The sequence below is a fragment of the Dermacentor andersoni genome, chromosome 7 (genome assembly GCF_023375885.2).
Source record: "Dermacentor andersoni chromosome 7, qqDerAnde1_hic_scaffold, whole genome shotgun sequence".
In the NCBI taxonomy this organism is placed as follows: Eukaryota; Metazoa; Arthropoda; class Arachnida; order Ixodida; family Ixodidae; genus Dermacentor; species Dermacentor andersoni.
In genome coordinates, this window is record NC_092820.1 from 158154233 (window position 1) to 158172407 (window position 18175).

Sequence of the window (18175 nt, forward strand, 5' to 3'; positions counted from 1 at the left end):
ATTATTTTGTTTTGAATTTGTTTGTACTTTAACGTGCACTACCTTTCACACACACACACACAACACACACAAACTTCTTGTCTGGTCTTCGGTTTATATATATATATGGCGTAGGTGTACTGTGGGTCCAGTGGCTGATAAATCGTAAGTGCCAGGCGCACGTGCAAAAAAGAAAATTGAATTCGACGATTCGGCCGGGGACCGGCCTTTCGACCGGTACGTCGAAATAAGTGCTTATTTTTTGGACGTGCCCCTGGTACGTCTTACGCCTTTTATATATACGTGTATCTACACGACCTTTCAAAGCGAAGCTTTCTTTGGCCTCTTCTGCCGACTTCCCGGGCGCTGCTTTATTTATGGTTTCGGCGCGCGCGCCGCTGGGTTTCTTGAAACACCACCAGATGGCGCTCGCCTCCGCGCATCGCGGCCGCCGCGCACCAGCGTTTCACAGTTTGTGTGTATTGTACGTGTTGTGCTTGCCTTCCTATGCGACAAAAATGCAGGTGCTGAGCTGTGGAGGTCGCGTTCTAGGCTGTCACGGTGTGAACATTACAATCGCGTCCATAGCCTGAAGAGAGCGCTTTGAGCTGACGTCTCAACAGCGTGCCGGCCACGTATGCAGAAAGAGCACGTGAACACGCGCCAGCAAAACGGCTCCCAAGCGTGCACTCAGCGTCGAGGACACCCAGGCCCGAAAGAAGCGTCGCGCGGAACAGGAGCGTCTTCTCTACGCAGCGAAACGTGGTGCAGACCGCGTATACATAGAATTTTATAGTAATTGATGGAATTACGTACAGCCCCGCAATTCGATTAAAGTTTGACACTTCTGCCACGATGCGATGTGTCCCGTGAGGCAACGATAATGCGCAACCTTCTCAGAGATTATGGGCAATGACGCACAACAACGCCGGACGCGAACACGTCTCCCCCTGCGTTCTGTGGACTACACAGACAAACAGCAGTGGTGCACGCGAAGTAATGGTTTACATCAACTCGTCACTCTCGTTTTGTGCTAAACGCTGAAGAAATTACACATTCGCCACCAACACCACTGCTAATTATAGTCATTCAAAGCAAACAGCATGCAATGTTTCGCTTACATCGATTGCCACAGTGCGTGGGACCAACCACATTTTTTTTTTACTTTGCCTAGTTGAAAAGATTAGTTAAGCTACTTCGCAAGTGTTAAATTTAGGGCAATACTTAAAATAGGTAAAGCTCTAGAATATCCAATGAAACATCTCATTCTGCAGCCTCTAGCGGGGATGAGAAGAGCGCTCCGCCGTCGCACACTTGTTAGCCGAAACACAAAGCAGCATCTGGGGAAAGACGTAGACCGTGGAAGGCGGATTTCTCCCCGCATTGCGGGGAGGAGTCTCCCCAGTTCCGAGAATGGGGAAGGAGTTGCACGGGTCTCAGCAAGCTAGAGGCGCGCGCTATAGAGAAAGAGAAAGGGGGGGGGGGACAGGTTTGACGGGAAAGGTCATTCTGTGCTTCCCTGCAGGGAGCCACGGTTCAGCGCCCCTCTCCGCGCGACCTTTCAGCCAGCGCGCGCGTAAGCATCACGTGATAGCCACGCGAGGAGGCCGCTTCTGAGATACCGGCATGCGCGCACATCCCCGCAGACATGGCAACACAAACAAACGACTGATAATTCGCGGAAACGCACCGGCGCTCATCTTTTCGAAGGAGGTATTCCGGTTACGCGCGAGGTGACGTCACGCCTCCTGCAGCGCAGCTGCAGCCGCTGCGGGTACAGGTCGGGGATTCCCGCGAAACGCTTCAGATCGTCAGAACATGCCTCTCGAAATGCGACACGCGGCATGAAGGGAATAAAGAGAGAAAGAAAGAAGCACACGCACATATCCAACGCAGCGTTGAAATCTAAACGACGCGAAGCTCGTTCGAGTTAGCGAGGTACACAGCTACAGCAGCGGCTGCAAATGGCACGAGCCCAGCCTTGTCGTCTGTCGTTGTTAGCCGTCTGCGTCACGAAAGCGAAGGGTGGCGCTTGTCGAGGGAAGAATTTCGAGAGGTCTATGGGGGCGACAGATATGTAAATACCATGTGACTAAGCGTCGCGGCACGCGTGCGCGGTAGATTTCAACGACGTCATTCGCCTTCCATTCAAACCTCCAGGCTTCAAGAAAAAGTACCCTTGCATACCGGCAGCAGTGATCACGCCAAGGTCACGCGCACGAACAGCATAAATACTCGACGAAGACGGCTCGCAGCGGAAACGGGTCATTTGGAAGCGAATTTTAAAATTTGAACAGCGCTGATCCTTTCCGTGTTTGCGCGCCTCACTGTCTTCGTATTTTCGCCGTTGAATATGCCGCACCAACTTCGTAGGGGAAGGGCTTCACCGACCTTGCGAACGAAGTACCGACCACCTCACCAGAACCCCCTCTCCTCCAGAATACCAGGGAAAGACCGAACGCCACACAAGAAGCTCTGCTTTAACGCGACTATGCGCGACTTAGCTCCACATACGCAGAGGCCGTCGCTTATGCAGAATCGCCGAGAGCCAAGCCACCTTCCGCGTCCGAGGCGTCTTGGTGCCGTTGATGATGTTGACTCCTTCAATTCCCTCTCCCTCTTGTGCAGCGCGGTTGAGGTTTGCTCTACTGACAGGCACTCCCTCTACTTTCATTCCCTACCCCCTGTGCAGCGCGGTTGAAGTGTCCTCTGCTGAGAGACAGTTACTGCGCTACACTTTACCCCAACCCTTCCTTCCCATCAACAAGAATCTCCTTCTCTCTACTGACAGGCAGTTACTGCGCTGCACTTTACCCCAATTTTTCCTCCACAAGATCCCATTCGACCGACTGATTCATTCGCAGACCTATCGCTTAACACGTGACGAGCGAAACGCTCTTCCGTGCTGGGCGAATCGTTTCCCTGTCCACCACAGCGCGTGCCGTTATGCTTTGCCGCATGCTTACCGTACCAGCACCGATACCTCCAACCCCCTTGACCTTCCGTCCGAGCCATTACTTCGAGTTCATGTTGGCCTTCTCGGTTCTTTCCGTGGCTCTGCTTCTGGCAAGTGAACAGTCGTTGCGGTGGGATCAACCTACCAAATACACAAAACCACCAGCTCTCCGTTTCAGCCGTGCTTTAGGAACGTCGCCTCCGTGGCGAGAAAGTGTTCGAGGAAAGGGGATGCAGGGACGTGAATAAGGATAAGGAGAGGAGCGGGGAACATGGTGATTCGCTTGCGCTTGTATTGCATGTTCCGGTTGAGGGACACCTGCCGCTTCGCGTACGGTCTTTTCTTTAACTCCTGGCGTATAACACAAGTTTCTTACGGGGCATGGTTGTGGCGTTTTGCAGCAACCGAAAGACTTTCATGACCGCCGAGTGTCAGTGAGCTTTAGTGCGCGACCCCATAAGCCCGCCAGACTTGTGCGTGTACTTAAGCCGTTCGTCAAATATGCAATAGCGTTTTTTAAAGGGAAACATTCTTGGCACCAATCGTCCACGTTGCGCATAGCTGTGGTCTTGGTAACTGTTTGAGGGAAGGAACTAGCTCCCGGCGGAAGGAGCATTCTTTAATGTAAGGGATATGGTAATGATCGACACATTCTTTGTATTTTTTTGCCTCGGAGCCTAGCGTGATTGATTCCTTTTGTGTGTGAGGTGAAGAAACTGCCGAAGTACTCCCTACGTGCGAGCGATGACTCAACAACCGCCCAGTTTCAGAGGAACAGAGCTCTAGCTGGGCTCGGAACGGTGAGATGGAGCTTTTACAAGTTCAAGATAGTGGTGAGATTCGAAGTTTAGAACATCACCTACGTAGCAAGGTAGAATGATGTTTCCACAAGCCTTTTGTGATTTTTCCGTGCAGTTACGTCGATGAAGCTGTTGGACTTGGTTAGCGCGAGTTGATGGGCTAGTTCGCCCGACGTACGAAGGAAGCAGCGCAGGAAGGCTCGCGCTAACCACTGTTGCGTTCTCCAGGGTAGAGTTTGACAGTTCGGGGAAAGGGTCCCTCTGAAGTCGCACACGTACACAAAAGAGGCCTGTAAACACTGCGGGGCTTCCGGCAGACACTCGAGATGACCATTGCGAATTAGGAAGTCACGCTTCGTTTCGACGAGGCATGGTGTGCGAAAATCCTTTTTGCACGGCGTGCTAGATGCCAACCGTAACACCGCTGAGCTACCGCAACGGAAGCCATTCAGATGAATTCAGATCCAGGAAATTGTTTCAGAGGGGTAAATTTTTTGGTCGTCAGGGATCAGCTGCATTTTGTTGACACGATCGATTCCGTCAAGGTCCTTGCTTTTCCCGCGGGGAGGATATAGCAATAGATTGGTCCGACCTCGCCTCTCTTTCAGGGCACAGGTGTTCGAGGTCGGCAGAGAGATTTTCACGTCGGTCAATGTCGAGCGATGCGACTTCGTGCAACAAAAAACGCGTGCAACAGACTTCATTGAGAGATGTTCTGGAACACCTAACTGGGCCTGAGCCATTAGGAGTGCTGCAAGATCGTGCATCTTCTAGCATCCTCCTAATACGTCCTCATCATCAGCCATCCCTTCTTTTTATTTCATTTTTCTTTTTCCCACATGACGGGTGGCACGTTAGAGCACGCCAACTCAGGTCGACCTCTCTGCCTTTCCTAGAGTACAATTTCTCTCTCTCTCTCTCTCTTGCTACAGGCTCGCGAACGCTCCGCTGGTCTGCTCCGTTGCTGCCACGGCGACATTCTACCTTTCTCCCTCCCACCTTCTATCTCCTTTACTCCCATCTCACCCGCCCCACTGGCGCTGAGCCGTACTCCCGCAAGGGTTGCAGAAGATAGTGCCAGCCTTTCTTCCTTCCTCCCGCAAGAACCACTTCTCTCTCTCTCCGCGCCGCTTCTTGCGTGTCGCAGGTGCAGCTGCAGATGGATCAGCCGCTGGCCGCCGTGGAGGCGTACAGGCGCGGCTTGGACAAATTCCCCAACGAGGCCGCCCTCGTGGCGCCCATGGCGCGCGTCTACGAGGTACGGACACATTGTGGCCGCCCCTGCGTTGCATGCGCGGGGTGAGCGCGCGTGTACGTGTGCCGATGTCGCTGCAGCGCGCGCCGTGCTCGCAGGGCCTGCACGACCTGCAGCGCTCGGCCAAGTTGTACCGGGAGCTGCTGTCGCAAGACGCAGTGCACGTGGAGGCCATCGCTTGCGTCGCCACGCACCACTTCTACGCCGACCAGCCGGAGATGGCGCTCAGGTTCTACAGGTACGCGGGTTCGCCGCCGGGGGCGCTGATGTGACTCGGACTCGGTCGTTATCACTTAACTCATCTTTTTTTATGTTAACAGCTGTACGAGTACTTGTCAAGATATCACTTGGATCCCAACTACTACAGTTGCCACTATACAACTGGTCAAAGTTCCAGTTAGATCCAACTGGGACCATTTGCTTCCAGTACGGCTGGTTCAGGTTCCAGTTGGATCCCAACTGGTGATGGTTCCAGTTGAGATCCGAACTGGAACCAGTTGTTGTCCAGTTGGCTTGTAACTGGAACCAGTTGCATCCCAGTTGGTCTCTAACTGGGACCGGTTGGCCTGTAACTGGGACCAGTTGGTTTCCTACTGGAACCAGTCAGTCCCAGTCAATGCCAGTTGGGATCAATTGGATTCCAGTTGAATATTTTCACCTGGGTGCCGACGCCCACATAGCGACGGGTAGGAAGACGGAGGGTACAGGCAAAGGAACGACGAGTTTTTTTGTGAAGAAGAATGTAAATGGTTAAAAACCAAGAGGCCTAGAAAAAAAGGAAAGTCAACGCGGCCTTAACTACATCTTTTCACGCTGTGGCGAACCAACAGCGCTATCGCACCTTCTCACCACCGCGCAGCAGATTCGAAACGGAGACGCCCGTACGGCCGGCTTAATTCGTTGCCCTCAGTACGAGCAGAGTCCTTTAATATACCCTGGGATGAGCGAGAGGGTTGCGGGTGATTGTATGGGACGCCGCAGAAAACAGTGAGACACCAGCGGGACGAGCCTGGAAGACAAACTTCCAGCACTCTTAAACAACATTGGTCCCTCGGTCCGAACCAGGGAGCAAGAACCTTTCACCGTGGTCCGGACCACTCAGCGAAGGTGAGACTAAAATAAAATAAAAGGAAACAACATGACCAAAGACCGTCGTGGGACGTGGTGCTGATGGTCCGTGATGCAAACGGCAAATCGCAGCATTCCTGGCCATGGACATGCCTCGGTTGTGCGCTTGTCACGTGACAGGCTTACTCCGAAGCCTGGATTCCAGTCGATGTCACAGCGGAGAAAGTGCGCGAGGAGCCTCTAATTTTGTCCGAAGAAAGTTGTCGCGCAGAAGGAGAAACGGAACTCGATCTTTATTCATACTCAACGGCGCACACCGAGGTTGCTAAAAATTTGAATTCGCACCCTAGGGTTCAGTCCGGCTTAACTGTGTTCACGTGCGCTTTGGTAAGCGTATTTAGTCCGTTAAACCACCTGTGTGCTGCGAATCCATGACGTCATGCTACTTGGCCCAACTGCCATAGAGTCTAGTGGGGATGCTCCCAAGTAAGCCGCGCTAATTTTGACGTCAGCGCTTTCGTCACGCCTAGCTTGGAAATGGAAATTTCGGGCCTAGTAGCATGACGTCATAGAGCAGAGGGCACAGGCAACCCGTCACTTTGCAGGCGGACTGACCCAAAGCCAGTCTCAGCCCAACGCCCGCATGCATCGCGGGCCGACAAGCTTAAACCGCCTCGCAAAACAAGTGTTTCGCTTCGCTCACGAGGTTCGCTGCCTCCATGCAGTGTGCGTCATCTGCACTGTCTTTCTCGGCAAATTAATTTGAATTCACATCTAATATATGCAATGCGAAAGATGAAACCGCGCCCGTCTTCTTCGCCGTCCCGTCCTTCGCACTGCATATGTAAAATACTTTTCTTTTCATCACTTTGCTCCACTTAACGAATGCATGCATTAACGCTTTAGCGAGCTGCGCCAAGAATGCACTGGGTATGTGTCGCTCTTCAATTAACCTCTCGCCAACTTGGCTCACGGTGTACGGGGCACTAAGTATGCGGCAAGCGAGGGAACCTTCCCTATTTTCAGCGTTCGCAGGCGTCGCTGCGCTAGGCTTCTCGGCAGTGGCACTAGATGGCGCAGCGTGTCCAGAAAGAAGCGCGAGAGCGTTTGCACGCACCGGCGCACCGTACATCTCGGGGGCCACGCGCAGGCTTCGCGGCAGCGGCGCTAGATGGCGCCGAGTGTTCTTAGGGAAATTTCGACCGGAAAAAAGCTGAAGAGAAAATTCCGAACCACACAGCCACAGGGTCAGACGAGGTTCCCGTTAGGCTGGTTAATGAACTAGAACCACAAAGAAAGGAAGCTCTGTAGAAAGCACTAGGAAAAGAACTAGAAAGCGTACCAGCAAGTATGCAACATGACAACAGACGTCAAACGCGAAGTCAGCGAGACTCAGACAACTTCCTGGGTGGCGTCAATTGAAAAGAAACCTGCTATGAAAAAGAAGTATGGGGTATTACATGCCAAAACTGCGATCTGATTATGAGGCGCGCCGTAGTGAGGGACTCCGGAAATTTTGACCGCCTGGGGGTTCTTTAACGTGCACCTATATCTATGTACACGGGTCTTCTCGCATTTCGCCCCCATGGAAATGCGGCTGCCGTGGCCGGGGTTCGATTCCGCGACAACGTGCTTAGCAGCCTAACACCATAGCCACTAAGCAACCGCGGCGGGTGAAAACCTGCTATGAGCTACTACCTAAGAAATAAAAACGATATCGGGAATGAGACAATTTATAACTCAAGGGGAAGCTGTCAACTTTTTAAAGCGAGATCAGTATGCCGTCGCGTATATAGCTACAAGTCGAGGTGTCCAAGGAACCAGAAGCAAGTACTTCCGGCTGTAAAGCTAGGTAACTACGGGACATACTTTCTCATAATGAGAAGATATCTACCCAGCTGTCAGTTTAGGCTCCGCTGGCCTCCTTGAAGCTCTTGGGCTCAGAAATAGCAGAATAAGCGTAAACATGTCCGCTTAGAGCTTAGTAAAAGGCGACTGGAGGCTTGGTGGCAGAAAATTAAGGAAACCACAAACGACGGAGGCGTACAAAAACAAAGTTCCCGTTATTGGGAACATTGGAGAAGTTTGATGCTGGGAATGTTTTGTCTCTTAACATAGGTAGGACATTAGACAAATTAAATAAGAGAAATAAAATTTCCGTGGTTGAACGCGCGTAAATTAAGTTTTTGTCGAGCGATAGCTCGGTTTTGCTCGCTTTGGGAAAGGAGGAGACCATTGGTTTGCAGAGATTTAACTTTTTGTAGCAGCAACCACCGCATCTATAATTGCACCACAAGACAACACACAGACGCTGCTCGGCGCCGTCGGCGCGAACGCGCAGTGAAGGATGGATGGATGTTATGAGCGTCCCCTTTCGAACGGGGCGGTGGGTTGCGCCACCTAGCTGTTGCTATTATACTGCCTAATATCCTACCTAGGTTAATAAAAAAAAAAGAAAGAAAAACGCACGATGAATTCCCATAACCAAACTTTCTGACCGCCTATGGCGAACTTTGTTTTTGTACGTCTCCGTTTTTTGTCATTTAATTCCCTACTTTTCTTCCACCACTCTTCCAATCGCCTCCGAGTTACTGTGAACTGTACCATGCGAAGTTTTATCCGCGGACACTGTACGAGTTGATTCGGCTTCATTTAGGTCGGTGGAGATATATAGAGTATATTTCACACTCTGGAAGACCAGTCGCTCGATGCATTGGCCTAAAGAAGAGGCTATAACAAATGAACGGTACAGTGAACTTGGATGCATCGAGCGCCTCTGGCGGTGGCGGCACGAAAGACTGACATTGAACCGCTGTTCGTTAGGCGGGCCAAGCCCCAGTTTGACCTTGGCTGAGCTTGAAGGTCAGGTTTACGGAACCAGGCGTTTTCTAGGTTTTCTACCTGGAACGGTAGAGCTATCGCTCTCAAAGCTTCGTAGCGCAACCCACCGCCCCGTTTTTAGGGGGACGTTCATAGCGTCCATCCATCCATCCATCCATCCATCCATCCATCCATCCATCCATCCATCCATCCACCCACCCGGTGCGGAAAAGAGGAGTCCCACTGCAGTGCACGCCTCATACATATACCTCGTTTTGACCGTGGCAATCCGTTGTGTCGCTATATTGATTCAGTGCTAATGCATTAGCGTCAGCAGTCATCGTGGTATGGGTTCTGCCGCAATCCCCCCCCCCCCATTCTGTTTCGTCTAATTTGCGCTGGTTTTCCAGAATGTGAACTATACGCCATATACCTCCACCAACCAAATGAAGCCAAATCAACTCGTACCGTGTCCAGAAAAATAAAACTTCGCTTCGGATGAAAAATTCATCTCGGTTCAAGGTTCGAACCCTGCCAAGACGTCATTCCATGGCCGTCGCTCGATCTATATGCACATGCATTGAGATAACGAAGAGGCTTTAACAAATGGCAGGGCAAAGGCCAATGAGCCAGCAACTCGAGTCGCATTACTTGTCTATTGTTTCGCGATTCACAGGAAGCCGCACACGCTGAGACAGATGTGACGTCAATGAACCGCACGTGGCTCTCTCTCTCTTTCTTTATTTCTTTGTTTCCTTTTTTGATGTTAAAGTTTACGAAAGCGTCTTGATTTGTAGTATACATTGTGCGTAGCATGTGCGCACATATGAAACGATCAGGAACCACGGTCCACGACAGGACGAGTTTGGGTTGTGGTTCACTGCGGCGAGCCGTAATAGCGGCGACTTTTCTAGTTTCGGCATAGTTGTTTGGGACATCAGTTCGAATTTCTCGCACAATATTTCGGACTGAGCGTTCTCTGCTATAGAACGCCGTTACGTATTTCTTTAATAGTTTGCGGCCATAATTCAGAGCCCGGCAAAAAGAACCAAACGTAAAGGAAACAACTTTATTTGGTGTTTCTAAGCACGATCTGCAACTTTTAAAATGCGACTCAAGCTTTAGAAGGAACGTTTAACTAATTTTTTTGCCTAATTAAACTAATTAGCCCACTAATTGCACTTCAAAAAGCAGCTCAAGACAACTATATGGTCGGTATACATTTGGTCTTTTCAGTCTAAGCTGTACCATTCTATATTTAAGAGGAAGCTTTAGCTCGGGCCCAACTCCGACGCGGCCTACTCAAATACATGTAAAACGCAAAAACGTTTTTCTGAGATAACCCCTGGACCGATTTTAATGAAATTTGTTGCACTTGAGAGAAAAAGTTAAATTCTAGTGACTGTTGGAAGCGAAATTTCGATTTAGATCCTGGATTTTCTTAAAATAATTTTCAAAAATTCGGAAGTTCGATAAATATAGAAGAACGAAATTTACAAATTCATAACTCTGCATCAAAAACAGATATCGCAGTTCTATAAACGGCATCCATCAGACCATTGAAAGCGGACAAAGTTTATATGTCATTTTATATCTTACGTGAATTTGTTACGTTGTTTACAAAGGTTCTGCAAAAGCTGTATTTCCATACTTATAAATTTCTTGAGATTCAGGTATAGCATATCAATTTTGTCCGCTTTAGATGTACTATTATATGCAATTCACAGAATTGTATTATCGTTTTTCGTTTCTGAGTTACAGAGTTGTAAACTTGACAGTTCCTTTTTTTTTGAAAATTTGCGATTTTTGCCAATTTTTAATAAAAAAATTAGAGACCTAAACCAAAAATTCGAAACCAACAGTCACTAGATTTTAAGTTTTTCTTTTAAAGGCAAGAAACCTCGTCAAATTTGGTGCAGTGGTTGCCGAGAAAAACGAATTCTCCTTTTACATGTATTTAGATAGGAGCACCCGAGCTAAAGCTTCCTCTTAAAGTTTGGTTCTAGTTACGTCAAACATTTGGTAATCGGTATGTTTTTTAAATGTCATCGAGCGTATTGTCGGGATTCAAGGAAAGCTCTTGCTGGGACAGTTCAATTATTGTGTTCGGATATGTCAACGAGCTCTAGCTTTTTTCTTTCTTTTTAAACTTATACTTCAACTTTACGGTGGTTAACCTATCAGAGGATGACACGTTAAACAGGAATTCTGGAGTTAAATTTACGTGCCAATACCACGCGCACGATTAAGAGGCACTCCGTAATGGGGGACTCCGGATTAATTTTGACCACCTAGGGTTCTTTAACGCGCATTCAACTCACGGTGTACGAGTTTTTTTTTTTTTTTTTTTCGTTGTTCATTCCGGCTCTATCGGGATGCGGCCGCGGAGGCCGGGACGGAGCAGGTTGACATACATACATGCGGCCGGGGGGGATCGAACCCGCGACCTCGTGGTGCAGCAAACGCCACAGCCACTGAACTATACCGCGGCGAGTGCTGCATTATGCGATTAGCATTCTCGAGGAAACTTCACCTCGTTCGCAGTATGTTTGTCCGTATTCTAACCTCTTTCGCATATTGCGGTGTGTGCGTGTGTATTCAGTGCCTCCAGCGGTCGATCGGTAGCGCGGCAAGTTTGTGTGTGTTCACAGGCTTCTTTGACGCTCGGAAAAACACTTATGTAGCGCGTATTGAACAAAGGAAAGCTGTATCGGAAGTTTTTCACGTTGCTCCACAATTTCTTCACTGACACTTTCCATCTAATAGTAATGTTTGAGAAGATGATCAATTAAGGCTAATTATGCAATTAGACGGAATGCAAAAGAAAAAGGTATCTCCAAGCGACGGCAAACAACATTACCTCCGTCCAGCTACGTGGAATTTGCATATATTTAAATCTTCGTGCATGATAGTTGGTATACCCTATCCTGTATAGCCGGTGTCTGCGACGCAGTACACGTTTGTAGCATGTGGCGGTGCTGCAGCGACTGCATAGTGCCGAGACGCACGGCGCAGTCTTTTGCTTTGCGCAGATACGAGCCATTCTGGCGCCCCTGTTGGAAATACGCAGACGCCTGCTGCAGCTGGGCATGCCGACGGCCGAGCTGTACAACAACCTGGCGCTGTGCTGCTTCTACGCGCAGCAATACGACATGGCGCTCACGTGCTTCGACCGGGCGCTGGCCCTGGCCGAGGACCAGCTGCTCGCCGACGTCTGGTACAACCTGGGGCTCGTCGCACTGGTCAGTACGTCGCGAGCTCATGCGGCTTCCCTCCCGAGATCAGCCGTATACCACGCACAAGCGCTGGCAGCTAAGATTAGCAAAATTGTAAGGAGAGAGACGGACGGACGGACAGACAGACAGACAGACAGACACAGACAGACAGACAGACAGACAGACAGACAGACAGACAGACAGACAGATGCAGTATACGATTGCAAGAGTTGCGATATTAAGTTGCAAGAGGTCTGACGACCGAATACCGGAGGGTTTTAAAGTCTATCTTGCACCGTGTCTTTTAAACCCGCCGTAGTTGCTTAGCGGCGGTGGTGTTGGGTTGCCAAGCACGAAGGGTAGCGGGACCGAATCCCGGCCACGACGGCCGCATTTCGATGGGGGCGAAATGCGAAAACACCCGTTGTGCTTAGATTTAGGTGCACGTTAAAGAACCCCAGGTGGTCCTAATTTCCGGAGTCCCTCACTACGGCGTGCCTCATTATAATCAGATCGTGGTTTTGGTACGTAAAACCCCGTAACTTTATTTTTTTAGCCGTCTTAGAAAGCTTTTTTTCTTTTCAGCAGCTTGGCTAACGTTAGCTGGGACGTTAACTTCAATAATTCAAGGATAGCCTCTAATGTGCAAAAAAAAAAAAAAAAAAAAAAGAAAAAAGAATCTTGGGGGGGAAAAATGAAAAAAGTAGTCGAACACCGATTCTTGTATATACAAGATCTTTTCTTCTTTTTTTAAAGGGCCCCTCACCAGGTCTGGCCAATTTGAGCTGACAAGCGCAGAGCATACAATGCGTGATAACGATCATGTTGCAAAGAATTACATCGCTACGCGCCGCGGGAAGGTTCGAAATTTCAATTCGAATGCTGTTTTCCCTTCTCCTCGCGGCTGTGGCGCTTCAAGCCGGACGGTGACGTACTCGCGCCCCTGCGTCTACGTACTCGGGTATGCAGTGTGTGACGTCGCTCGTGGTGACACGTGACTTCCGAGAATTATTCAAGGCGCACCATCTGTTATTTGTGTGATCTGTTGCTTGAATTGACGAATTGGAAGTTTAGAGAAATAATAAAACACACAAACGGAATGTCTGCGTGTTTTTTTGTTCTACTTCGCACCGAAGCAAGAGAGGTGTACTTCCGTTTGGTCTGCTTGTTCCCACGGCCGTGCGGTCACGTGCGCAGGTACCGAAACTATGTCATTTTCTACCGTGTTCCAGCGCGTGATCATGTTCTGCGATCCGCTTGTTCTGCCTCAGTATATGTGTGGCAATGAATTATACCGCTAGTTATGTTTCCTTGTGCACAGCGCGCAAAATCGTGCGCTGCGCGAACGAGACAACAGCTCGCGCGCGACGCTGTCAGCGGAAGTGCGTAGCGCCGAAAAAAAAAAGCGAGGAGAAAAAGATGAAGGCGAGGCCTGTGACGTATGCGTCACGCGATCCTCGCGGTCTGGTAGGGGAGAGTGCAGGGAAGGAATTTCGCTTGCGGAGGCTACGCGGGGCGAGTGGAGAGCGCGTCTTGCTTGGCAGTGGAGCCCGCCTGCTGAAATCTTGGGCTCGCGCGGCACTGAAATATTGCTATCGCGGCTATTAAGAGCCGATTTGAAAAAAATTTTGCGACAGCACGCTCGCTAGAGGACTTGCAACAACTTGAAGCGTATGACTAAAATTTGCTATGGGGCCTGGCGAGGGGCCCTTTAAGGGCAGCTTAATTAACGGCAAACCAATTTGCAGAAGAGTGCTGTCTGTCTGTGACTCACAACATTCGACCATACGGATGTTGAGTTACAGATAGAGCAACCTCTCAAGGATGTAACTAGATTTATACTGCCACCCGCCGTGGTTGCTCAGTGGCTATGGCGTTGGGCTGCTGAGCACGAGGTCGCGGGATCGAATCCCGGCCACGGCGGCCGCATACCGATGGGGGCGAAATGCGAAAACACCCGTTTACTATAGGTGCACGTTAAAGAACCACAGGTAGTCGAAATTTCAGAAGTCCTCCACTACGGCGTGCCTCATAATCAGAAAGTGGTTTTGGCACATAAAACCCCATAAAATAAATAATAAGATTTGTAGTGTTGAAAACGGAGGAGAAAGTAACTACAGGTGATTAGAAACATGAGCAACAACGCACTTCACAGCAGTCGCTTACGGAGGTACTTAATTCTTTCGTGAAGCAGCGTCCGAGCCGAGATGATAGGGACAGCCCCAGCTGCTATCGATGCAATCGAGAACTACGCAAATTGGAAACTTCTCGAATATCGTAGGCGCGCCGTTCCGTTCGTTACGTGGTCTTCCCTTGGGTTTTTATCTCTGCAACGCGCCGAACTCGGTATATCGATAATGCGGCCCCATACGCGTATCAGCGCCACAATGGCTCAGTGGATGGCGTTGCGCTATAGCTGCTGAGCATGCGTTCTATTTGCTTTTGTTTTTTTCTTTTTCGAATAAGCTTATTTCCCCCTCATCCTCCTCGATATCGCGGGTTCGATCCCGACGGCATTCCGACACGGGGGGCGGAACGCGGCACAGCGTAGATTGAAAAAAGAAAGCATAGCTAAGTAACAATAGAGAGTTTTAGAATAGGGGCCCCAAACGTTTTGGGGCCCCAAAGAAATAGCGTCGAAGCAACTGCGCATGCGCGAGACGCAAACTGTGTTTGGGTTTTTCGTTGGGAACGCTATTTCACCAATTTAGCGGGAGCCCAAATAGCGTCCCCAAAAGCTTTGCGTCGGCAAACATGGCGGCACCCATCGAAGCGACGGCTCTAACCTAGCACAAAACTGGGTTCGATTCGCGGTAACGCGTGAAGTTCGCAAGCTAGGAGAAGTGACTGCGGTTATCGCTTTCTCCCAACTAGCGTGTGTTATGAAGATTGACTCATTAGACGCCGCTGATTTCGAATTCGATTGTGGATTTTATGGCTCGTAGGCCTAACACGGCTAAGCTTGGCTGGTGAAGGCTAGTAAAGTTGGTTTGCTCAAAACTAAGCGCAACTAATTATTTGCTGCTTACAGAATAACCTCTAAATTGTAATTAAACGCAAATACACGCAAGTAAAAATTATTATTCCTATCATAAAATGGTATATTTTATTTAATTATTTCGAATAGCTTTTCTTTGATGCCGTATAGTGGCGCTGTCAGCGCAAGACGCTATTCTAAAACTGTTCACTCCTACGTGCCCCAACGCTAACACCCGCAAAGCTGTTTGGGGCCCTAAACTATTGCGGCCCCTATTCTAAAACTCTCTATTAGCAGTTTTAGAATAGGGGCCCCAAACGTTTTGGGGCCCCAAAGAAATAGCGTCGAAGCAACTGCGCATGCGCGAGACGCAAACTGCGTTTGGGTTTTGCGTTGGGAACGCTATTTCACCGATTAGCGGGAGCTCAAATAGCGTTCCCAAAAGCTTTGCGTCAACGAACATGGCGGCACCCATCGAAGCGACGGCTCTAATCTAGCACCAAACTGGGTTCGATTCGCGGTAATGCGAGAAGTTCGCAAGCTAGGAGAAGTGACTGCAGTTATCGCTTTCTCTCAACTAGCGTGTGTTATGAAGATTGATTCATTAGACGCCGCTGATTCCGAATTCGAGTGTGGATTTTATGGCTCGTAGGCCTAACACGGCTAAGCTTGGCTGGTGAAGGCACGTAAAGTTGGTTTTGTTGCTCCAAACTAAGCACAACTAATTGTTTGCTGCTTGAAGAATAATCTCTAAATTGCAATTAAACGCGAATACACGCAAGTCAAAATTACTATTCATATCATCAGATGGTATATTTTATTTAATTATTTTTAATCGTTTTTCTTAGACGCCGTAGTGGCGCTGTCAGCGCAAGACGCTATCTGCAAACGGAAAGCCCTACTCTTCACTCCTGCGTGCCCCAACGCTAACACCCGCAAAGCTCTTTGGGGCCCCAAAATATTGGGGCCCCTATTCTAAAACTCTCTATTATTCCAGAGTCCTCCCGGGTCCACTGCGTGCGCCTCATAATCAGATTGCAGTTTTGGAACGTAAAACTTCAGTATTTATTATTAGTATTACTTTTAAAACGTTTAAAAGGCTCCGTATGGAAGCGAGCTGCGGAAACGTAATTGAATTCACTACTATTAATCATGGTTAGTGCATAACTTCGCGTGTTTCGTACAGCGTCAAAGTATGAGCATGATGTCTGCATGCGAATTCTTATTATATTGGTTATGTTATACATGTGGTATCCAGTACTGTTTAGCGTGGGATCTGCAATGACATCTTAAAAGCACCTGACGACCATCGGTAAGGTTTAATTCCGCCCAAAACAATGTGCTCTACATAGCCGAAGGAACAATCAAAACCGAGGCTTGCATTCGCCGAGTCGCATCACGAAAAAAGAAAGTTAAACATGGTGCTCACCTGAAAGTGAAACGAATAAGCTGCAAAGAAAATAGCTCCTCTGCAGTGACTGAAGAGCGTCGACGATACACGCGGACAAGACGTGACTAGAAAAACAAACAAACAAAAACGCCAAAAGGCGCAGTTGTCCTTGTTTAGCGTCATACAAGACTTGTCATGCTCGCTGTCAGCGCATTTAACAGGTGTTCGTCGTGCCCTGCAGCCCATAAACATCGTCCGCGTGACAAAAAAAAGGACACCGTGGATGCATACAGGTGGCTATGGTGGGGGCTATGCACTTTACGACGACCTGGTTCCGCAGTGCTGTCTTTAGTTTCATGGCGCGAAGCGAACGACGTTCCGAGCAGGAGGCGGACTATGTATATATACGGACCAAACTTACGCAATGTGACGCCAAGTACGCACCTGTGGGACACGATGACGATGACATGACGACGCCTTTTATCGTTCCACCTGTGCTCCGTGTTCCTCCTTGCGTCTTGCACCTTCCCCGGCAAATCGTGTCAACAGGAACCGCAGTCGCTGCATCGCTGAACACTCTTGAAAAAATGGCGATCGACGTCCTTGTCTCGCGCCAACTAACCGCATTTCTCGGCGTAATGGTTCTGCGGAAACCCGCAAGGTGGAGAGAAGCAAATAATTGCTACGAACGGCTGGATGTCCGATTTCCCTTTATTGTTTGCTTCTCTCCACCTTGCGGGTTTCCGCGGAACCATTACGTCAAACCCTCGCCTTTGCTTCAGTGTTGCCGACAAATTCGACTTCGCCACCTGCTAGCCGCCTGGTTAGCTCGGATGGTGGAGCGGCTGCCCCGGAAAAGCGGTGGTCCCGGGTTCCAGTCCCGGACCAGGACGAATTTTTGTTCAAACAGCGAGGCTTTTCTTTCGAGGAACACGTGTGGGTTTCCTTTGTGCAATTGCTACGAACGGCTGGATGTCCGTTTCCCTTTATTATTAACCACATTTCTTGGACAGCGATGGCGGGCGCAGTTACGCCGAGGTGCCGATCCCTTATGCACAGGCGCAGCAGGATTGCGCTTTCATTATCATACTCTGCCCCCTCCTCCCCCAACACTTCCTTGCCGTTTTCCCTCCGCCATTATATGCAAAAAATAATACTAGGGTTTTACGCACCAAAACCACTATCTTATTATGAATTTTGAACACCCAGCGTACTATAACGTGCGACTTAATCTAAGTGCACGAGGGTCTCTGCATTTCGCCTTTACCAAAATGCAGCTACAGCCGCAGCTACAGCCGCAGCTAGCCGATCCTGCGACCTCAGCAGCATTCTTTATTCTATGGCACAATGCCGTAGCTTTCTCTATGGCCGTAGCCACTGAGCTGTCGCGGCGGGTAGCCCCTGTCACGGTGGGCTACTGTTGGCAATTTAGCCAGACTTATATATGTATGTGTCTTCCCGGCCTCAGACACGGTACTGCAGTTGCCGAGGGAAGTGGAATCGGTAGAAATGTTCACATTACAATTAAGCCACATTCTCTCACAGAGTTCCGGAGACAAGACGTTGGCGACCCGCGCCTTTCGCCTGGCACTGGTCTACGACAACTGCCACGCGGAGTCGTACAACAACCTTGGCGTCCTCGAGCTCACCAGCGGCAACGTTGACCAGGTGACGTGCATGTGGCGTGGCGCTGTTGGGCGCTCCAAGCTTAAACC

At 49.5% G+C, this 18175-nt stretch overlaps 1 protein-coding gene across 4 annotated transcripts in view; it reads left to right on the top strand.

Moving 5' to 3' along the window:
• Positions 1–18175, top strand: part of BBS8 (tetratricopeptide repeat protein 8) — a 47100-nt gene that overhangs the window by 16406 nt on the left and 12519 nt on the right. For 3 of the 4 annotated variants that reach the window (XM_055071924.2, XM_050180639.2, XM_055071925.1), the window contains 4 exons: positions 4883–4993; positions 5089–5228; positions 11949–12120; positions 18006–18128. In XM_055071924.2, the coding sequence (XP_054927899.1) occupies positions 4883–4993; positions 5089–5228; positions 11949–12120; positions 18006–18128 (546 nt within the window). The remainder of the gene's footprint in view (positions 1–4882; positions 4994–5088; positions 5229–11948; positions 12121–18005; positions 18129–18175) is intronic. The other variant, XM_055071926.2, reaches the window with a different exon arrangement.